General features: G+C 43.2%; 1 protein-coding gene across 1 annotated transcript in view; it reads left to right on the top strand.

Annotated features, from left to right (window-relative positions):
- The first annotated feature begins 5295 nt into the window (after positions 1 to 5295).
- ntf3 (neurotrophin 3) overlaps positions 5296 to 24088 on the top strand; it is a 41164-nt gene continuing 22371 nt past the window's right edge. The window contains exon 1 of the mRNA XM_080207822.1: positions 5296 to 5535. Within this exon, the coding sequence (XP_080063948.1) occupies positions 5518 to 5535 (18 nt within the window). The 5' untranslated portion in view covers positions 5296 to 5517. The remainder of the gene's footprint in view (positions 5536 to 24088) is intronic.

The following is a 24088-nucleotide window of genomic DNA, read 5'->3' as shown; positions in this document are numbered from 1 at the left end:
AACTAAATGGCATTTTATAATGCCTCTATGAGGGCCCAAATGTAAATCCTTAATCAGCCAAATTTGTATTACTGAAAGAATACAAAGAACAGGGAGTGTTGTATTCCTAATTCTAAGTTAGTTCTCAATCAGCACATTTTCAAATTACGTCTCACAGCTTCCAGCAACTCCCAGCTATTCGGCAATGGCAGGCATCTTACAACACACTCACTGACACTTTTTCCTCTCTTCTGTAGGACAAGGTCACACATATTAGGTGACATGGTGGCACAGTGGCTAGCACTATTGCTTCATAGCGCCAGGGACTGGAGTTCAATTCCAACGTCAGACAGAGCCTGAACATTCTCCCAGTGTCTGCATGGGTTTCCTCTCACAGTCCAAAGATGTGCAGGTTAAGTGGATTGGCCACGGTAAATTTGCACCTTAGTCAAGGGGATTAGCAGAGTAAATACATGGGGTTAAAGGGATTGCTATCAGTGCAGGCTCAGATAGCCTCCTTCTGCACTGTAGGGTTTCTATGATTCTATAACAAGAGGCAGCAGGGTGAACTAGTGGGGAACAGACATACCCGCATCTCATGAGGCTGTTGCAAGAGAAGATACTGCAAATTACTGAGCTGACAGTGACTGAGGCTGTTGCAATGAATATCGCTGGGAAAATCCAGGTGATGGTACGTTCCTGCCTCATACACCCTCTCAAATCCCAATGCACCCTCATCCCCCAAACTGATATGAAATATTCACAGATAGCATGAGCCTGGATCTCTTACTTTCTAGTCAACACCTTCTTCTTTCCTTCATAATGTCTAATGCGGAACTATCAGCACTTGGTCTGCCATATACAGGTATCGGCTCAAATGCATGTATTTTAGAGGGTAATTTATAGGTGGGATCAACATCTGATGAAGCACCAGCAAAAAGTAGGCTACAGTCAGATGAGAGGGAAAGGATAGCCAGCCATTGTGCCAGCTCCCTGGAGGGCAAGGTCGCCAATGATTCCTGTTGCAGAGCATCGAGGAGAACTTCACTGGGGTGGCATTGCAGGTATGCATACAGAGAGATCTGCTGCCCTGCAGACTTACCACAGAACCTGTTGTCACTCTCAAAGAGCACTCAGGAATCCAGCTCCAACCTGGCACAAGGCTTTGTGCAAAACTTGGAGCCCATTGTTTCCAATGTATAAATGGAGCGGCATGGTGGCATTCAGGGTAGCATGGTGGCATAGTGGTTTGCACAGCTGCCCCACAGTGCAAGAGACCTGGTTTTGATTCCATGTTTGAGTCATTCTCTGTGCGGAGTCTGCACGTTCTCCCCATGTCTGCATGGGTTTCCTCCAGGTGCTCCAGTTTCCTCCCACAGTCCGAAAGACATGCTGGTTATGTGCACTGGCCATGCTAAATTCTCCGTCTGTGCATCCGAACAGGTGCCAGAGTGTGGCGACTGGGGGATTTTGACAGTAACTTCATTGCAGTGTTAATGTGAGCTTACTTGTGATACTAATACATAAACTTAAAACTTTAAAACATTCCATGACAGCAGTTGAGGATCCAGTCATAATGCACTGTCTGGTGACTAATGTCTCAACTTCCATCACAACTCAACTAAGAAGCAGCTCAGTTCTACACCCTAACCTGTACCATTTAAAAAGCACCAGATCTAGATGCATTTTTATTCTTTTGTGGGATGTAGGCCAGCCTGTGTTGCCCATTCCTAATCACCCTTGAACTAAGTGGTTCCCTAGACCCTTTCAGATATGGATAAGAGTCAACCACATTGCTGTGAGTCTGGTGTCACAGGTAGGCCAGACCACGGAAGAATAACAGATTTCCTTCCCTAAAAAACATTTGTGAAACTAATAATTCAGCTGGTTGACTTTAGTATAATTTTCATGAATGATCATTGGGTTGGAATTGAAGATATGGAACATCCCAATTCATCAATTAATAAATCAGACATATGGATAAAAGTCACTAATTATCAAATACCAAATAAATGTGAAAACTATAAATCAAACTCTTCAGCAGTCTCTGAACTGATAACTGTAAAAAAATCAAATAGTGGAGAGAATATGAACCAAATAAATCATTAAAAAACACAGTAGCTATCATCAATAACTAGAGGATATTATACTAAAACTACATTTTAGCACAATAACACTAGCATATATACCTTCACCATGGTAGAGGAGCAGTCCCCAAGTCTACCTTAACAGGATCAAATCCCATACTGTTGGTGCTACTCTGATCCACTCATCTGCCCCCTTCACATATGTATGTATAGTTTATTTATTAGACACAAGTAAGGCTTACTTTAACGCTGCAATTAAGTTACTGTGAAAATCCTCTAGTTACCAGTCCGGTGCCTGTTTGGGTCAATGCACCTAACCAGCACGTCTTTCAGAATGTGGGAGGAAACCAGAGCACTTCAATGGGTGACCCCTTAGAGGAAACCCATGCATATATGGGGAGAACATGCAAACTCCACACAGACAGTGACCCTAGCTGAGAATCAAACCCAGGTCTCTGGCGCTGTGAAGCAGCAGTACGAACCACTGTGTCACCGTGCCACCCCATATACTTCGTAATGATATCAATACTTGTAGACATCATCCAAATGTTTAGAGGATTGGCCTTATCTCGCAAGTTGTGGTGTTTCATGCTGAGAGGAAGTAACCTCTTGTGGGAGAGTAATCTCAATGTAAGGGGTCACCCATGGAAGAGAGAGTTGAGGGGGGATTTCTTTTCTCAAGGAGTAGTGAATCTGTGGAATTCTTTGCCTCTGAGGGCTGTAGAGGCTGGGTTATTAAGTATGTTCAAGGCGAAGATAAGTCAGACTTGCAATCTGTCAGGGAATCAAGGGTTATGGGAAGATTGTAGAAAAGTGAAGTTGAGGATTATCACAGATCAGCCATGATCACATTGATGGAGCAGACTCATGGACAAATAGTCTAATTCTGCTCATGTTTCTTCCATTCTCTGGGTCACCTACTGAAAAGGCGCAGCCAAGAAGCAAGCTCCTGAAATGGCACTTTGGAAGATACTTTTAATACTGAAATGACTTGATGGGCTGACTGGCCTACTCCTGTTCCCTACATTCCTGAAATCTCTCAAATTAATAGACACCTGTCAGGACAGGAAGAGGCTTATAAATAGGAAATCAGAGCTAACTCTTGGTTTACACACTGGCGTTCAACCTTTCATGTTTTAAAAAAATCCACTTCCCTTATTGATTTTCAAAGAGATTTTTAAAAATAGTTGATTTCACAAAGCAACCTCCTTTCATTCCAACTTTCTGTTTGGAAATCAGACCTCAGTGTTTGTGGCAGGGGGAAGCGATGGCCTAGCGGTGTTATTGCCAGAGTAACTAATCCAGAAACTCAACTAATGTTCTGGGGACCCTGGTTCAAACCCTGTCTGGGCAAATGGTGGAATTTGAATTCAATATAAGAGATCTGGAATTAAGAACCCACAGGTGACCATGAAACTATTGCCAATTGTTGGAAAACCCATATGGTTCACGAATGTCCTTTAGAAAGGAAATCTGTTATCCTTATCTGGTCTGGTCCACATGTGACTCTAGAGCCACAGCAACATGGTTGACTCTCAACTCTCCAAGGACAACTGAGGATGAGCAATCAGGGATGCCGGTGTCCCATGAATTAATTTAGAAAGGGAGGCGAGTTGGGGGAAGGGGTATTGCAAAACAGTGACCATTGCTGTTCTTTCCCGTTGCATGTGTTCTATGTTGTATCCCTCGCACTATTAAACCATTGTGTCCCACTCTTTTGGAGATCCAGCCACTTTACAGTGACACTTTCATTTTCTCGCAAAAGTATTAAAGTCTCGATCGGCTGCATTAGATTGCCTCGGATTCTCGAAGTTGGAGTCCTTACTACATCTGTTGGAATCTTAAGACAACTTTCTGGAGGCAGACTGGTCCTTGAACACGGCTATCAAATTACACCAGTGCGCCCAAAGTTGCTTTGCACCGAGGGAAAGACACTTTTCTGATGACATGTAAACTGTACAGAAACCGACTTATCATTAAGCCTGAAACATCCAACTGAATAGGATTGGGTCTAGGTGAAAAAGGAAGCGGGTCGTTTATAATGATCGCACTTTATGTTGTCATTTAAATGGATTTGCCAATCTGTCTTTCGCGTCTCCTGATGTAAAATGGGCGAGTTTAAACAAAATGCTGTCCCAAGGAAAGCAGAAAGTGCATTACAGTTACCCCACTGCAAGAACATAAAGGAGCAATGCTCTGTTAGACATGAATGGCAGCATTGGAGGGGGATTTGTTTGTGTGACTGTACCAACAAGTTAACTATCACTCCACCATGCTGCCCCATATCATTAAGAAGGGTTATTCCCTCCTTGCCATTACTCAATGTGCCGGGAGGGAGGAGGGGGTGGGGGCCAGTAGGAGCAGCAAGGGTTAGACAAAGAGAGGAAAGAGAGACAGAACTGGAGACAGCTAAAGAGAAAAGGAGCTGGAGGGAGAGGGAGAGAAATGGAGAAAATGGACAAAGAGAGAGTGAAAGACAGTGTAAAAAGCCAAATAGGCAATAATTGACTTTGCATGTTTGTCCTCAGCTCTTGCAGCAGGAGCAGTGAGAGATAGACATAGAGAGGACAAAGAGACAGAACTGGAGACAGCTAAAGAGAAAGGGATCTGGAGAAAGAGAGAGAGAGAGAAGGATGGAGAAAATTGACAAAGAGAGAGAGAGTAAAAAGACAAGTAGTCAATGGCTTTTTTTAACATGTTTGGGCCCAATTCTATCGCCTTCAGCGTTGATGTGTAAAGTTAATGAGGCAAGGTTTATTCTGTCCTCACATTGCTGTGAGTTGACAGTTCTTCCAACCAGCTGCATTGTTGCTCTCATGGTGGGACATGTGGGGGAGGGGGGTGGGCAGGGGGGAGGGGAGGGAGTGGGGTTGGGTGGAGAATGACCATTCCCTCCATGTTCAGCTCCAGAACCACGTCCTGCACTCCGGTGACCCGCTCCGCCTGGGAACTAGCTGGTTCATTCCTTCTTGGCGCAGCAGCCTCGAAAATCGCGCTGCCGGGGCTCTATGTGCGCCGGATCTGGGATGGTTAAAGGTTTCCCTATCAGAGGAAGGAAGTGGGTGCGGAGGGAGGGGTGGGGCAGACAGAGCGGTGGATCAGTACCCAGGACAGCGGTTGGCGTTAGCTTGTCACTGGCCCTTGTGTGTGTGTGTGTGTGAGGGGTGCCAAACGTGAAAGGTCACGGCAGTGTGTGTGTTAATACTCTCAAGTACAGAACCATCTGACTGCTTAGTTGTAAGCAGCACATTCCCCAGATCTCTCTCTCTCACACACACACACACACACACACATTCACTCACACACTCCTCCAGCCACCGGGACCCAGTTAGTTACAAGATGAACCGTCTCCAGTTCGGCTCCATCGCTCGCTCAGACCATTGAGACCACTTTTATTGACCAACATTTTCACCTACATGTCGGCGTGCATCCACGGATACATACGGATGCCATGGTCAGCCCTGCTACGGTAAGAAAAAACGCTCTTTTCTGCCTCTAAGTCTGACTCGAAGGTGCACAGAGTGTAGCAAAAGTTGTGAGAAATTCACTGAAAGTGAATCGAGTGGGGGCAAATGTTTGCTTTCTTTTTCCAGTTGCGTTTCTTTTAGATGGTGAACGCTTGGAAACGTCTGGAATATATAGAAAGCAGATCGTGCAGAAACACATAAGGTTCGCATTAAAAGCGTTGGGAGCTACAGTTTCTCTTTAAATTGCAGGGTTGGGGGTGGATTAGAAGCAACTAGGTCAACAGAAAGATTCTTAAGTAAAAAGAAAGAGGGGGTCGATTGATTACAGGGGTGGTGGGGGTGGGGGGGGGCAGACCGTTTAGAGAAAGTGCCTGTGCGATAGATTAATTTGGGAAAGGGAAACTGAGCTGGAACAGGCAGGGAAAGACTGATCGCCACCGGATCCCGGGGTCGAGCCGGTTGGCTGAGAAAGGAAGGTGGGGGGGCAAGGTCAAAGCAGCCACCTACAACAGGGGATTTGTTACAACACACACAGCAACAAAACGCTGCGGTTGTAAAAGCGTCCCGGTCTGAGAGCGCGCCTGAAATTAATGCAATCCAAATATCGTGAAGCATTCTGCTGGGGGTGGGGAGGGGGCCAACTTGAAAGCTACAGAAAAAATGAGGGAGACTATTGCGGGGGTTGGGGGGGGGGCCGGAATTCTGCAAATACTGACACCCTGCTCCTGCCCGCTCCCCCACTGCAAGTCACTGAGTGCAAAGCAACTATTTACTTGTTTAAAAAAATCACCTTTCAAACTAAGGGAGCACAAGAGAAACAGAGCAAGTGTCGATGCCACAATTTCACACATATAAGAACCATAATCATCTCGAATTTGAAATAAGGCTTGCATTCAGCACGGTATTTAAGGCAATCGTTTTTTTTCAAAAAAAACCCTAGAATTGTGAGTAGATGAATGCGCTCTGCAGATCTGAGTCCTAGTTTGTAGCATCGCTTGGTTGTGGTCTGGTCTATCTTGCTGCAGAGTAATGTCAGTGTTGTGTCAGGGTCAGAGCAGCAGCGGCCAGGGACACAGATAGTGCACAGAGAGAGAGAGCTGGGTGTGTGGTTGGATTCTGTGCCCTTGCTGTTCAGTAAACCCAGAGTTCGAGTGTCCCAGTCTGCAAACTTGCACCCACAACACCCTAAACCCATTGCAACAGTAAGAATGAAAGCTCAAGTTTAATTGCAGCCTGGTTGTTTCTATCTGAAGCGGTATTGGGTCCACATTTATGATGGAAACTCGCTAAATGTGTGTGACCTGTATGGAGAACAAGACATGCACAGTTGGACATGGACAGTTTACCAGCTCAAGATTCTTCCAGGGGTTTAACATTCATTTACGGTTCAGCTGAGAATTGCAGGGTCTGGAAGTAGACTCGGTAACACATATGGTGGCGAACTCTTTCAACCAGGTTTTTTTCCCCCTCCTCTCTGTTGGAATAATTGCATATCCTATTTCTGGCAATTAATCCTAAATTGGACATGCTTGGCCAAGGCTGAACATGACATGTCTTTGAGGGTGGTTTAGACGTTAACATGCCGTGGTAATCCCAATCTGCATTCAGGCAGTGAGCTGTGTTCTGGGCTGCGTGCTGCACTTTTGGAAGCATTTCAGAATTTGGTAGCTATGTAAACATGAAAGCGAGGGTGACATCATTCGCTGGAGCACCTTTCATTCGACTTTAGGTAACAGCTGGGAACTCTGCCCTGAATGAGGGAGATCAGAGCTCGCTTACACTGGCACAGCTGATTCAGACTGGTACCTGGGTACACAACTGGCAGACTCCTGGATTGCCCGGACAGGAGAGAATGTTGGAATCCACACACGGGGTCCGACTTCCCCGGCCTATTAATCATTGAAATTGGGGCACAGGAATATGCTCTCGCTCCTCTCGTGACTTCTGAATACATCCCACGCGGTTAAAACATGGGGCCCACATCAGAGGCATTCTAAGCCGGTGTGATACCCGTGTTGTCAGGCAGTCCTGGTGATGGGATGTTTCACAGTGCTCTGGGGAGTCAGAGGAGAGACCAGCCGCAGCCTGTCATGGATTGATAACTGTGGAGTGACAGACCCTGGAGATGCGAGACTGAGTTACAGGCCAGTCCAGCACAGGTCCAATTCGCCAAACAGAACCAATGACTGGTTTTTAATGGTAAGGTTAGGGTGACTTCACGTTGGGAAGGGAGTCATTTTTACAGGAGAATACAGCTCCTGTACACCGACAGATCGCAAAATCGTGAGCAAAGGCTGAGGCAGTGGGTGACAATCTGATAGTTACCTCTCACTTTTCAAATTTATCACTGGGGGAAGGGTGAGATTAGCACATTCCAAATGAGGTTTGAAGTCAGCCTGGAATTCTACTAGGTTAAACTCACACTAGTTAAAGACGGATGAATTTCCCACTAGTTTAAGATGGTTAAACTCACACTAGTTAAAGACGGATGAATTTCCCACTAGTTTAAGATGGTTAAACTCACATTAGTTAAAGACGGATGAATTTCCCACTAGTTTAAGATGGTTAAACTCACACTAGTTAAAGGCGGTTGAATTTCCCCCAGTTTAAGATGGTTGAACTCACACTGGTTAAAGTTGGTTGAATTTCCCACTAGTTTAAGGTGGTTAAACTTATAGTAGTTAAAGATGATTGAATTTCTCACTCGTTTAAAGTGGTCCCTGATGGTTTGGGGTGCGGCTGTTCAGATTGAACGCCCTGATCAAAGTCCAATTCCTAAAGCACAGAGGATTTTTTTACTATCTAATCTCCCATTCAAGCGCAGTGTGGCTAGAGTGTGTGTTGGAGTTTGACCCATATGACCAGGAAAAAAGTGACATTCCACTCATCTTCAATGGATCAGCTTTAGCATCTGTGTGCCCAATTCCCCATGACACCCGTGTCAAGTGAAGGAGGTTGTCTTCTGCGGAAAGGTTGGACAGATTGGGCTTGTTTCCTCTAGAGTTTGGCAGAGCGATGGGGCGACGTGAGTGGAGTATCTAAGATCTCGGCAAAGTTGATGTGGGAATGATGTTCCCTGTTGTGGGTGAGTGCAGAATTAGGACCAATGTTTTAAAATTAGGGTGAGTCACCCATTTAGGACGGCGACGAGGGCATTTTCTCCTCCCTCCTGTGTGACTCTGAAACTCTGTCTCAGAAGGCAGTGGAGGCGAGGCGATTGAATACTTTTAAGTTGGAGGCAGATAGATTCTTGATAGGCCAAGGGATCAATTATTACTGGGGGCGAGGTGGGGGGGGGGGGCGGGGAGGGCATGGAAATGTGAAATACAAACACCTGCCGTAATGCGATTGAATGGTAGAGCAGGTTCAAGGGGCGAGAGTGCAACTTTGGAGGTACAAGAGAGGCAAGGAGTGCGATGTGGAAGGCCAGGACAGGAGTGTGCGTTCACCAGATTCGCAGGTGGAGTACACTGGATTCCGGTACATTTCCGGGTAACATTCTAGCCCCATGATGGGTGGAGAGGTTCCCAAGAGTGGTTCACGAGTAGCGAATGCGGTGCCATTTGCTGCTTGGATATGATTTGAGGAGACGGGATCTGTCGCCTGATTCGTGATGAACCTTTAACACACTGACTCCAGGTTGGCGAATCGATTCTTACATTTCAGAGTGGATATTTTCATCACTTTTTTTTTGTTAGTTATCGTAACATTTTGGCTGCCTGTCGGAGTGCTAGGCACATTGAGAAAATGGGGAATGTAAAACTCTGGAAGCATTCGGTGTTGTTTTAGGGTGAAGGAGGCCAAGGACAACTGTAGGAACCAACATAATACTTAAAAGCTGTTCCAACTGTGTTTTGTTTTGAGCCTGTGATGTGGAGTTGCCCCGGACTGATTCAGATTAAGAACAGACTCAATTCTAAAGGGAAACGTGAGTGGTAACTATTAGAGCAGACTTGGGCTGTTTTTTTTTTACTTAATTTGAACACACTTTTAGCAAAAGTTTTTTTTAAACACCGAATCTTGAGACTCCAGTTGATAATGGCCACTATAATCTATTCGATGGGGGGGGGGGGGGGACTATATTGTTGGTAAGAGCTGATTTAACGTAGGATTTGGGAATTTTGTCTTAACATAGGGATTTGGGAATTTTGTCTTAACATAGGGATTTGGGAATTTTGTCTTGGAGGGGGGAATATCGCTCCAAGTTGAATTTTCTTTGCATAAGAGCGACACCTCTCGACCAATCAATCCATCTCTGCCTCAGATGTGACCCAAAATGTCCCAAGTACATTCTCTTACTCGATGTCTTCGGTTTGTCAGTTTGTTTACATTTGGGTAGCTGTCAGAAAACAGAATGACACTGCTTCTTCCTTCAGCGTGGTTTCATTAGCGGCTTTTCACTTTACACGTTGTCTCTTCCCACTCAACCCCACCCCCCAACTCCGGGCACGCACTTGCAATGAACCCTACCACAGCTGCTGGCCAGATCACCATGTGCTCCCTGCTTCATTCTCAGCATTTTCAACTGCCTCTCTAACCACGCCAGCATGTGCCTGATTTCGCCACAGAACGGGCTGGGATTATTTAACTTTCTCACACACGTGTCATCATCAAACAGCCTACAGTGTCAGATTTCTGCATTGAGCAAACGGCGTTCGTTCCCTTCTCTGCAACACCCACTTTTAAAGTTTATTTATGAGTCGCATGTAGACTTTCGTTAACATTGCAATGAAGTTACAGTGAAAATCCCCTAGTTGCCACACTCTGGCTTCTGTTGGACTACACTGAGGGAGAATTTCGCATGGCCAGTACGTCTAACCAGACTGGGAGGAAGCCGGAGCACCCGGAGGAAACCCGCACAGACATGGGGAGAACATACAGAGTCACCCAAGGCTGGAATTAAACCCAGGTCTCTGGCGCATTGAGGCAGCAGTGCTAACCATTGTGCCACCCTACCGCCCCTTTTTGTTTGACATGGAGAACGGGCTATAATTCCACCCCCGACTTGATAGAATTGAACAGCTTACTTTCCTAACACGCTCACAACGTCATCTCCCTGCAATATAGCATCTCCAGATTTGCAGATGGCTGAGAGAGTGAGCTGTGAGGAGGATGCAGGGATGCTTCTGTGTGAATTGGTCTAGTTGAGTGCATGGCTGATGCGTGAATAAATGTGAGGATATCCACACTGGCAGCAAAAACAACAAGGTAGATTATTATATGAGTGGCTATAAATCAAGAGAGGGAAATGTGCAACAAGACTTCGGTGACCTCATACACCAGTTGCTGAAGGTAAGCATACAGAGGCAGTAATGAAGCCTCTACGTTGGCCTTCATAGCATGTACAGGAGCAGGGATGTCTTGCTGCAAAGATACAGGGCCTTGATGAAGCCAATATTGTAGAATGTTGTGTACAGTTTTGGTCTCCTTATCTGAGAAAGGATGATCTTGCTAAGGAAAGACTGCAATAAAAGGTTTACCAGACTGAGTCCCGGGATGGTGCGACTGACGAATGTGGTGGGATTGGGTTAGTTAGGATTATATTCACTGGAATTCAGAAGAATAAAGGAGAAACTCATAGAAGTCTATACAATTCTAACAAGGCTGGACAGGGTAGATACAGGAAGGATGTTCCCAATGGTGGGATGTCCAGAAATAGGAACCACTGTCGAACGATATGGAGTAAACATTTAGGACTAAAATATGGAGACATTTCTTCACCCAAAGATTGGTGAGGCTGTGGAATTTGGTACAAAAGAAAGCAGTTGAGGCCAAAACATTGTATGTTTTCAAGAAGGAGTTAGATGTAGCTGTTTTGGGAAAAGGGAATCGGGGATATGGAGGAAGGTGGGATCTGGCTTTTGAGTTGGATGATCAGTGCATAATGAATGATGGAATTTTGAAGGGCCAAATGGCCTTCTCCTCCTCCTGTTTTCTATGTTTCTGTAGATAGAATGCCATATGTATTAAAGGTGTGCAATGCACATTTACTAGATGGTATCAGGTATGAGCAATTTCAGTTATGTGGAGATACCAGAGGAACTGGAATTGTCTACCTTGGAATCCTGGTAATTATGAGCAGAGAAAACAGAAATATTAAACATTACAAAGGATTCTTATAGAATAGATATTGTTTTCATTAGCAGGTGGGTCACAGCTGAGAGGACAGCAATTTAAGATAATTTGCCAGAACAATGTGAGTTGGTATGATCTGAAATGCTGTCTGAACTGTCCAAAACTTTGATGAAATCAAATTCAATAATAACTTTCAAAATAGAATTTGATACATATTTGAAACAAAAATAATGCAGAAAGAGGGACTAATTCATAGAATACCTACAGCACAGAAGAAGGCCGTTAGGCCCATCAAGTCTGCACAGAATGTCCGACAGAGCACCTTACCCAGGCCCATTCCATTTCCACCATGCTGCTCATCACCCTAACCAACACATCTTCAGACTGTGGTAGGAAACTGGAGCACCCAGAGGAAACCCACTGAGACATGGGGAGAACGTGAAAACTGTCGCCTGAGATGGGAATTGAACCTGGTTTCCTGGTGGTGTGCAGCAGTACTAATCACTGCACCACCATGCCGCATGGTCTGGCAAAAGAGGGAGGTCTGGCAAAAGAGTTAGCGCGTGAATGACAGGGTGAATTTTTTTTAGTTGCAAAAGCATTCTATGATCCTATGAAATTAATCAGTTAGCTTTAGTGGAGAGACTGCTGTTTTGAATGTGTTAACTGTGCATTCTTCAGTGATCAGTTGCCATTCACCCTAACCTAACTATAATCTATGCTGACAGATCATGGTATTATCAGGGACACCAAGTTGCAGATGAGACATTAAACCCATTCAGGTGGCTGTAATGATCCTAGGATAGTGTTCAATTCTACTCGCACATCTGGGACTTTTGGGTCATGAAAGTATAAAGGTGGAAATCTAAGCCACAGGACAAAAAAAAGCACAATTTCTACCCTTTCAACTTCACTTATTTGTTGAAGCAATAGGAATTTTCCTGGTGTCCTGACTAGTATTCACTTCCCACCTTCATGACCAAAGCAGATCAGCTGGCTATTGCCAATGTGGTTTACCTGATACGCTGCAGGAAAGGATGTCCTGAGGCATGGTACATTGGGGAGACCATGCAGACGCTACGACAATGGATGAATGAATACCACTCGACAATCACCAGGCAAGACTGTTCTCTTCCTGTTGGCAAACACTTCAGCGGTCACAGGCATTCAGCCACTGATCTTCGGGTAAACGTTCTCTAAGGCGGCCTTCACGACACATGACAGCGCAGAGTCACTGAGCAGAGACTGATAGCCAAGTTCCGCACACATAAGGAAGGCCTCAACTGGGATCTTGGATTCATATCACACTATCTGTAATCCCCATGACCTGGGCTTGCAACATCTCACGAACTGTCCTGTCTGGAGACAGTACACATCTCTTTAACCTATGTTTAATTATATTGTCTGCACCTTTAAGACTTGAATAGCTGTAAAGGCTCGCATTCTAATCAGTATTCTATAAACTGAGTGTGTGCCTTTTATATGCACCATTTGTGATCAGAACTCCCCACTCCCCTGATGAAGGAACAGTGCTCCGAAAGCTAGTAGTGTTTGTTACCAAATAAACCTATTGGACTTTAACCTAGTATTGTGAGACTTCTTTCTATGTATCTCATGGCAGCTCACTGCATGTCGCCTGCCTGCCACATTTACTGACAGCAAATGCCCCTTTAAAGTCATTACCTAAAGGCAAAACACTGTGCATGCTGACAATCTGAAATAGGCACAGAAAATGCCGGAAACATTGAGCAGGTCTGTGGAAAGAGAAACAAACAGAGTTAGCCATTCAGAATAACAGCCTTTCATCATAAATTTCATCGACTTGAACTGCTGTTTCATTTTCCATAGATGCTGCCTGATCTGCTGAATGTTTCCAGGTGTTTTCTGTTCTTATTTCAAAAGTAATTAATTAGCTATGAAGCATTAGGCATTGCACCAAGAAAAATGTGCTTAAATTGCTGAAAAAAGAAACATGCTATCTAAGTTTTTCATCTTGCACTCATCAGAACAGCTATGTAAGATAAAACAACAGTAAGGGAAAAAACAATTTATACTGCATAAGAAGACAGTGCTGATTGGTTGGCAGGTGGACTCTGACTGGTAGAGGCATTGTCATGGAAAAGCAGCAGAGAACAATTTTGACAGCAAATTTTCAGCAATGCTCAAGTTCTGTATTACCAAATGATATGATGTATAAATGCAACTCTTTATTTCACTAAGATATATGTAGTTTTATTCAAATCCTGTTAAAAGAGAACAGATCTGAAGAATTTATGTGATAATAAAGCAAGAGTAAAATGAGCTCAATCAGATTTGAACAGTCCAGCATAATGTCCTAGAGTTGTTATATATTTACTCAACAACTAATGACAGGAGAAGGAAGCCACAGGCACGTTAGAGGGCAAAATGAGGAGATTTTGCACTTCCTCCTACCAAATACATTTTGAATAGCATAAACTTGCCAGCTGTGTTGAGCAATGTGCAGGAAGTTGCAAATAATGCAGAATGTGATGTTAGACTTCTCAAAGCTCCTCTGGCAAATTCACAATATAAAATCTGGAAGTCAAACTTGTTCACCATTGGATTCTTCCATTTAATACTGGGGGATGCATTAAGATCAGACATAGTGATGTATCAAGTAGCTAACTGGGGTCCTGCTTCAGTGTGCATTAGCTTTCATTATGCTGATGAATCTAAAAAAATTGCCATCTGATGGAGCTGACTCAGCCTTTTGAGTTGTGCAACATTCTCCAAACATCAGGATGTACAGACATGAGAATTGCAGCAGGAATAAGCCATTTCTTTAATCCTATTTCACCTCCTACATAATTATAACTGATCTCTCCCACATTCATCTTCCCTCACTATTTCCAAATCCCTTAATTCCCTTAGTACTCCAAATTTATTGATCTCTGAATTTGATTTACTCAACTATTGAGCAACTACCAAGTCCAAAGATGTGCAGGTTAGGTGGATTGGCCACGTTAATTGCCCCTTAGTGTCAGGGGAATTAGTAGGGTAAATATATGGGGATAGGGCCTGGATGGGATTGTGGTCAGTGTAGAATCGATGGGCCAAATGGCAGCCTCTTGCACTGTAGGATTCAATGATTCAATCTATATCACTCTGGGTAGAGAATTCCAAAGATTTGCCACCCCTTTAGTGAAGAGATTTATCCTCATTGCTGTGCCATATGACTGATCTCTTATTCTTGGATTCTGACCCCATATTCTAGATTCCCAAACTGTTGTCTCAATATGTATCCGTCAAGTATCTTAAGAATGTTATGTTTCAAATATAGCATTTCTTGGTTCTTTTAAAATCCAGGGAACATATGCCTGGTCTGTTCAACCATCTCTCGAAGGCAAATTTCCTCATTTTCCTGAAATCTCACTCAGGCAAGCAAGTCCTTTTTTAGATAAAAGGACCAACACTGTTTTCCAGTTGTGGTCTCACCAATAAATACTCTATATAATTGTAGTAAGACCCCATTAGTCTTAAAATCTGATCTATTTCTAACAAATGCGAACATACCATTAGCCTTCGTAATTGCTTGCTGTACATGTTAACTATGACATGTACAACCTTTGAATATAAACATTTCCCAGCCTCTTACTGTCAATAACTATTCTTTCTTCATTTTTTCCTTTAAAAAATGCAAATGATTGTACACTTTGCAAAATTATATTCCGTCTACCATGGTCTTGCACAATCACTCAACCAGTCTGTACTCCTCTGGAGCCTACTCATTGCATTCATTGATCATATCATAGAAAGCCTACAGTGCAGAAAGAGGCCCTTCGGCCCATCGAGTCTGCACCAAACACAATCCCACACAGGCCCTACCCCCATATCCCTACATATTATACCCACTAATCCCTCTAACCTATGCATCCCAGGACACTTAGCATGGCCAATCAACCTAACCCACACATCTTTGGACTGTGGGAGGAAACCGGAGTACCCGGAGGAAACCCACACAGACACGAGGAGAATGTGCAAACTCCACACAGACAGTGACCTGAGCCAGGAATCAAACCCAGGTCCCTGGAGCTGTGAAGCAGCAATGCTAACCACTGTGCCGCCCCAATTCCTTCTCATCTAACTTCGTATCATCAGCAAGCTTGGATTTATTACACTTAGTTCTCTCACCAAAATCAGTGGTGTCAATTGTAAGCAGCTGAAGCCTAAATACTGATCCTTGCAGTAACTCACCAGTTATGGGCACCCAACCCAAAATGTTCCTATTTTCTGTCCATTAATCAATCCTCAATCCAGGCTAATATATTATCCTCAATCCCACAGATCCTAACTTTGTGTAATGACTTGTAGAATGTGTTTTGAAAATCCAAATGCATTATATCCATTGGTTTCCCCTTGTCCATCACACTGGTTACCTCCTCAAAAACTCTACAGATTTGTCAAACCTGAATTCCCTTCCATAAATCAGTACTAAATTTGCTGAATTACGATGATGACTTCTAAGTGTCCTGTTGCCATATTCTAAACAGTAGATTCCAGCATTTTGCCAATTCCAGATGTTAGGCCAATACTTTTCTACTTTCTCTCTTCCTCATTTCTTAAATGACAGGGTTATGTTAGCTACCTTCCATTGCTTGGGAATTGTTCTAGAATCTAAGAAATTCTGAAAGATGAAAACCACTGCATCCACTATTGCCACAGCTACCTCACTAAAACCCTAGAATGCCGATCACCAGGCCCAGAGGGTTTGTCACTATCTAGTCCTATTAATTTCTTGACCAGTATTTCCTTACTAATACTGAATACTTTGAGTTGTTCATTCACATTATACCCTTGGTTCTGCATTAAGGCATCTGTCAAGTGTTACGCTGCCTTTTCTTACTGGAGAGTTATCTACTTAATTGACATGCAAATAATGTGTAATTGTTAAAATATCTATTGCATTTGACTGTTGTTTTCCTACTAGCACTGGTGACAGACATCTAGAAATAACACAGGTGTAGAATCCATCGTTCTATGGTTGGTTGGTGTGACAGGATAAGTTGACTTTACAAAATGAAAATGGTGGAGGAATGGACACTGAGCAATATGTAAAGTTGTGGCAGACACTCTTCCAGGACTGTTTCATTTTAAAGAGCCCACAATATTGAACTTACCTTTTTTTCACATTTGGTGTATTGATTCTTATCATCTCAAAGTGTTTTACATTTAATTTACATCCACTGGTATTCTGTGATGCAGTGTAATTCTTTTTTCCTCTTACATACGATTAATTGAGCCATCTTTTTTTCCCTGTAAACTAGCTTAAAACGATAACCTTTGGTAAGAGGAAAGATTCTGGCTTCAGCATAATTTTCCTCTGGCAATTTCCAGTATGTGTAAGAGACTGCTGGAGCTGTCAGTGTGTCAGGAATAACACTATCTGCCCCTATGGTGGGCATGGAACACCTCTAGTACTAGCCCAGTGGCAGCTGAAGTTAAACCCAGCTCCTCCAGTCCGTCTGCGAGCCGGAAGCTAAGTTGTAATGGGGAACACAGATATTTTATAGGCCAGAAGAACTCCATTAGATCCAGGTTTGTATAGTAGTCCCCAGTTTGCCTCCAGGGACACTAAAAACGTCATTTTTAAAATATATATCCTCAATGTACACCCAGTATTTCAACATCAGTGACAACATTCTTGAGAGATTCTGGTGGTTACATGGCTATGGTTTGGGTGCCAGCAATGTTGTACAGAGAGACACAATAGCCTGTCTATCTAAGAATCTAAAAATGATTGCTTCAGCAGTGTGATTAGGTGATTCATGGTATTACGTATTGAGACAAGCTCGTCATTCATCCTTCTTTGCCTCTGTCACCCAGTTGTAATCGTTGAGTAACTGTCAAGGGCTCACAGTCATCGATTTCCTCTGACAGAAGTTGAGAAATTCTTCTTCCACTTCATTGCCCCCCATGTATAACCGAGACACATGACTCAGCTTGTGTTTCAGTTGCTGATCAGTGCTGAGGTTCAGTGGTTCTGTAACAAGTATTCTGGGTGACACTGAACACTGAGGTGGAAGTAGACTTGCTGAGCTACAGGTTTCCTCCTTCCATTTCCTCTTCAGCCTCTGTATCTTCTGTGGAAGTTGAACCTTATGAGCTTAACGCTGATGATGGTTATAATTTGGTAAAGGTAGCAGATGCTTATGTTTAGTGGGATTATACGAACATACAAAACAGGAGCAGGGATGGGCCACTCAGCCCTTCGAGCATGCATCACCATTCAATAAGATCCATAGAAACACTGAATCCCTATAGTGCAGAAGGAGGCCATTCAGCCCATCAAGTCTGCACTAACTCTCCAGAAGAGCACCTTACCCAGTCCCCCCTCTGCCACCCCAGTCTATCTCCATAATCCACTCACTAACCATGACTAATTCACCTAACTTACACATCTTTGGACACTAATGGGGAATTTAGCATGGCCAATCTACTAACTTGCATATCATTGGACAGTCAGGAGCAATTTAGCACAGCCAATCTACCTAACCTGCACCATCTTTAGAGTGTGGGAGGAAACCGGAGTACCCAAAGGAAACCCCACACAGACACGAGGAGGATGCAAACTCCACACAGTCAGTCACCCAAATGGAGCTGTGAGGCAGCAATGCTGTGCCACCGTGCTGCCCCAGCCTGGCTGATTTGATTGTAACTTCAACCCCACCTTCCTGCCTACTCCGAATAACTTTTCATGCTCGTGTTAATCAAGAATCTATCTAGCTCAGCCTTAAAAATGTTCAAACACTCTGCTTCCAGTGCCTTTTGAGGAAGTGTGTTCCACAGACTCACTACCCTCAGAGGAAGACATTCTCCTCATCCTTATCTTAAAAGAGCAACTCATTTTTAAAAAGTGACCTCTAATTCTTGATTCTCCGACAAGTGGAAACATTCTCTCCACACCTACCTTGTCAATACCCCTCAGGATCTTAAAGGTTTCGATCAAGTCTTCTCTTAGACTTCTAAACTCTCGGGTATACCATTCCAATCTCTTCAATATTTCCTTGTAAAGCAACTTGCCCATTCTTGGTATTGGTTGAGTAAACATTATCTGAACTGCTTCTAATGCATTTACGTCTTTCCTTAAATAAGGAGACTAATACTATACACAATATTCTTGATGTGGTCCCACCAAAGCCCTGTACAACTGAAGCATAATCTTTGTAATCAATTCCCTTCACAATAAACAATTTCCTAATTATATGCTATACTTATACATACTACCTTTTTGTGATTCAACACCAGGACATCCAGATCTCTCAGCACCTCAAAGCTCTGCAATCTCTCACCATTTAGATAAGAAAGCGTATTTTTATTCTTTCTGCCGAAATGGGAAATTTCATATTTGCCCACAAATGTGCTCCATTTGCCAGAGTTTTGTCCATTCAATTAACCTATCTGTGGCCCTTTGTAGTCTCCTTACATCCTCTTTACAATTGACTTTTTTTATCTATCTTTGTGTCATCAGCAAATTTAGCAACATACCTTCAGTCCCTTCAGTCAAGTCATGTATATAAATTGTAAAAAGATGAAGCTCCAGTACTGATTCCTATGATAAATCAGTGTGGCACATCACTCATCATATCCTGCCAATCAGAAAATGACCCATTTATGCCATCTGTTTTGTTAGCCAGCCAATCCTCTATCCATGCCAATATGTAATCCTTATACCGTGAGCTTTTATTTTCTGCAATAATCTTTGATCTGACACCCAAACAAATGCCTCCTGGAAATCTAAGTACAGTACATTCACCAGTTCCCCTTTATCCACAGCACGTGACTTCTTCAAAGAACTCCAATAAATTGGTTAAACATAATTTCCCTCTTACAAAACCAGGCTGACTCTTCCTGGTTGTATCACAGCTTAGCATGGCTCCTGTAGTGCCCAAGACCACAAAGACCTACAAAAGGTCATGAATGTAGCCTAATCCATCATGTAAACCAGCCACCCACCCATTGATTCTGTCAATGCTTCCTGCTGCCTCAGCAAAGCAGCTAGTATAATTAAGGACCCCATACACCCGGACATTTTCTCTTCCACCTTCGTCCATTGGGGAAAAGGTACAAAAATCTGAGATCACATACTAGCCAACTCAAGAACGGCTTCTTCCCTTCTGTTGTCTGACTTTTGAATGGACCTACCTTCCATTAAGTTTATCTTTCTCTACATCCTAGCTATGTCAATTTCCTTGTCTATGAATAATATGCTTCATTTGTATAGCACGCAAGAAACAATACTTTTCACTATGTTAATACATGTAACAATAATAAATCAAATCAAATTTGATGGCCTTGAATTTTTCCAAGTGCCCCATCCTATCATATTTTTAATAATGGCTTCTAACATTTGCCCAATGATAAATGTTAGGCTAACTGGCCTATGGTTTCCTGCTTTCTGTCTCCCTTTTTGAATAGAGCAGTAATATTTGATATCTTCCAATCTAATGGAACCTTCCCTGAATCTAGGGAATTTTGGAAAATTAAAAGCAATGCTTAAAATAACTCAACAGCCATTCCTTTTAAGATCTTCAGATGATGTCAATCCAGAACAGGAAATTAGTCAATCTGCAGACCCAATAATTTGCTCAATATCACTTCTCTGGTAATTGTAATTTTCCTGCATTCCTGCCTCCCTTCCATTTCCTGATTTACATCGATTATTCTGTTATAGTGAAGAGCAATGCAAAATACTTGTTTAATTCCATCACCATAGCCCTATTTTCCATTATCGGTTGCCCTGAAACAATTTCCTTAGAACCAACTCACTTTGTTAATTCTTTTCTTATCTATGGAAACTTTTACCGCCCGTCTTTATATTATTGGTTAGTTTTATCCTGTACTCTAGTTTTCCCCTCCTTATCAATATTTTTGCTATTCTTTGATGTTTTTCATATTCTTTCCAATCTGTCACTTGTCTTTGCACAAATATATTCTTTTTCTTAAAGTTTAATACTGCTTTGGGCTTTTTTAGTTAACTACAGGTGATGGACACTCCCCTTGGAATATTTCTTTCTCATTCACGAGGGGACATCGGTTCAAGGTGAGGAACTGGAGGTTCAGGGAGGATGTGAGGAAAAATGTTTTTACCCAGAGAGTGATGATGGTCTGGAATGTGCTGCCTGGGAGGAATGTAGAGGTGGGTTGCCCCAAATCCTTGAGAAAGTTCCTGGATGAGCACTTAGCTTTGAATGTTATGACATGCCTTGGGCCAAGTGCTAGTAATTGGGATGAGATGAAAGTTCAAGGATGGGATTTTCCAGCCACACAGACCATAAAATTGGAAAACCTCACCCAAAGTCAATGGACCTTTGCATGGTCTGCCCCCTGCCTGCTATGATTCCCGTGGCTGGCAGGATGGGAAAGCAGCCCCCCAGTGTTTCTTGCGTGCTAGTGCAGACTTGGTGGGCCAAAGGGCCTCTTTGGTACTGTATGATTCTGTGATTCAATGGAATGTGTCTATTCTATGTACTTTGAATTATCGTTTTAAATGTCTGTCACTGAACATCTGTTGACCTACCCCTCAAGCATATTTGCCAGTTCACTTCAGCTAGCTCTTCTCTGCTGATCTACTTTTAGATTTGTACTCCCTGTTCCTTCCTGTCACAGTCTTTTTTATCATTTCCCACATTATTATCTTTCTCTGTTGCCTTGTCTCTACTCTTTGGTTTACCACATCTTCACAAATTTGTCCTTTTGCCTCCACTATTTCAGTTGAAAACTTCCCTAGTTATGTGGCTCGCTGGAACATCAACTCCAGGTGTAGACCATCCCAGCTATACAGATCCCATATTCCCCAATCAAGGTGCTGGTGCCCCATGAACTGGACCCTACTTCTCCCACACTAATCCTTGAGAAAAGCATTCATTTCTCTAATCTTTTTTTCCCCATGTCAATTTGCACATGGCTTAAGTAGTAATCCAGAAATTACTACCTTGTTGAGGTCCTGTTTCTTAATCTGGTGCCTACCTCCTCAGACTAACAACATAAAACATTCTTTCTTGTCCTATCTATGCCGTTGGTACCTACATAGACCACAAACATTGGATCTTTCCCCATTCCCCCTGTAAGTTCCCCTCTAGCCCTGAGCAGATGTCCTGAATCCTGGCATTGAGCAGGCAAGATGTGGAGATGCCGGCATTGGACTGGGGTAAACACAGTAAGAAGTCTGACAACACCAGGTTTAAGTCCAACCGATTTATTTGATAGTAAAGCTTGTGAGTTTACTATCAAATAAATCGGTTGGACTTAAACCTGGTGTTGTCAGACTTCTTATTGAGCAGGCAACACAGCAAACTGGACTCTTGCTCCTTGCTTCAGAGAACAGTGTCAATTCCCCTCACTATACCATCTCCATCTACTACTACGTTCCAATGTACTCTCCCCACTTGAATGACATCCTGTACCACAGTGCCAGTCAGCTCACCCACTCTGCAGCCCTCACTCTCATTCAAACAAGGTGAAAGCACCTCAGACCCAATTATAGAAATTGACACTCCTGCATTCCTGCCCTTTGTGCTCCATCACCTGCCTTAGCTACAGTCACATCCTTCTCTCCCTGACCACTTTCCAAATCAGAAGATCCTATCCTAAAGGTTTGACTGTCTCCTGAAATAAAGATTCCAGGTAGTGCTTTCTTTCTTTCTTTTGCTCCCTGATATGTAGCAGTGTCTGCAGCTCAGCCTCAAGCTTACTGACTCTGAGCCAAAGATCCTCAAGCCCCCAGCACTTACTGCAGATGTGCTTGCGCAGGATAACACTAGTATCCATGAGCTCCCACATGCTGCAGCCTTTGTTTATTTTTATTCATTCGTGAGGCATAGGCATCGCTGGCTGGCCACCCCATTTATTGCCCATCCCTAGTTGCCCCGGAGAAGGTGGTGGTGAACTGCCTTCTTGAATCCATGTGCTGTCAGTTGACCCACAATGCCTTGAAGCATCATCTGACCTGCCACACTTATGAGCTTTAATTAATTAAATTATTTAATTTCTTTTAAATATTTGTTAATCTGACCACAAACTCCATTACTATTTTAAACCTTTGGGGAGAAAGAAACCTTGATCACTTACCAGATATTGACCAGATTCTCATTGTCTCCCCAGTGGTAGAGCAGAAATGAATTCCTAAACAGTGACAAATTTAGAGAAAGCAAGTGAATACCTCCTCCCCAAATACCCCCTCCTCTCCAAACCTCCAGAGTCCATTTGCAGCCGTGCTGGTCAGATGGAGAATGCCTGAACTTATTGGCGAGAGTTTCTGGTTCTATGCACCATGAGACTCGTAATGTGGGGGACAGAAAATTTGGCAGACTATTTAAAACGATGTTGACCTCTAGCGGGAATTCCCACCTTGGGGTTAGCGCGTTCGGAAAATCCCTCTCTCTCTGTTCTGAACAAAGGGCCTAGCTGAGCCCAGGTACAGCAAAAAGCTATTCAAGCCAGTTTCTTTAATGCTTTCAGCTGCTGGGACTTCTGTCCCCCTATTTAGGCCCCTCGATGAGAACTAGAAGTTAAACAGTACCTGTCTTTAAATGTAAACACAAACTATATTAGATTTTCAAAGATATTTAAAATTTCCCTCTTTTCACCAAGCCTCCACATTCAGTTTAAAGTGGCACGATGGTTAGCACTGCTGCCTTACAGCTCTAGGGACCTGGGTTCGATTCCTGGCTCGGGTCATTGTGGTGACTGCATTTTCTCCCCATGTCTATTGCGTTTCCTCCAGATGCTCTTGTTCCCTCTCACCAGTCTGAAAGATGTGCTGGTTAGGCGCATCTGCCATGCTAAATCCTCTCTCAGTATACCCTAACAGGCGCTGGAGTGTGGCGACTAGGGGATTTTCACAGTAACTTCATTGTAGTGTTTTTTGTGACACTAATAAACAAGCTTTAAAGTCACATTCAACAATACAAATAATCTGTAATGTCATTTGTACAGTGAATCCAAATGCATTATTATTTGACATTAAAGTTACACTGTCACCACCACTTAGTGTCCTTTAGGTTGTGCACAGTCTCTCAACCAAGATTGCAAACTTAACCTTTTCAATGGCATATGAGCTTGATGTTGGGAATGCCACATCAAGACCTCAGCCAGTAGCACAAATTAAATGCAGTTTTATATTGCACGTGGAAAGAGAGGAGATATGTGGATAATAGTGAGGCCAAAAGGTATAGGAGATTGGAATGTGAATTGCTATGCCAGATGAAATTCAGAGAATACAAGTGAATACCTTCAATCCTGCCTGAATTTTGCTGAGGGCAATCAGCATTCTTTCCAGTACTACTTCTCGTCTCTGTTTGCACTCTGCTGTAATCCTTTTCAAAATGTCCTCATTACCTGTCTGATTCACTTCACTCATATCAAGTAACTGGAGAGCTTAGCCTTGATAATCTTCAGTGTGGTTATTCAAGCAAACATAACTGACATCGAGTGGAGGGAGGGTCCTGGCATGAAGCTTGT

Source organism: Carcharhinus amblyrhynchos, chromosome 19 (genome assembly GCF_965287045.1).
Source record: "Carcharhinus amblyrhynchos chromosome 19, sCarAmb.v2.hapA, whole genome shotgun sequence".
Lineage (NCBI taxonomy): Eukaryota > Metazoa > Chordata > Chondrichthyes > Carcharhiniformes > Carcharhinidae > Carcharhinus > Carcharhinus amblyrhynchos.
Note: the sequence above shows the minus strand (reverse complement) of the source record. Positions and strands in the feature narration are given on the sequence as shown.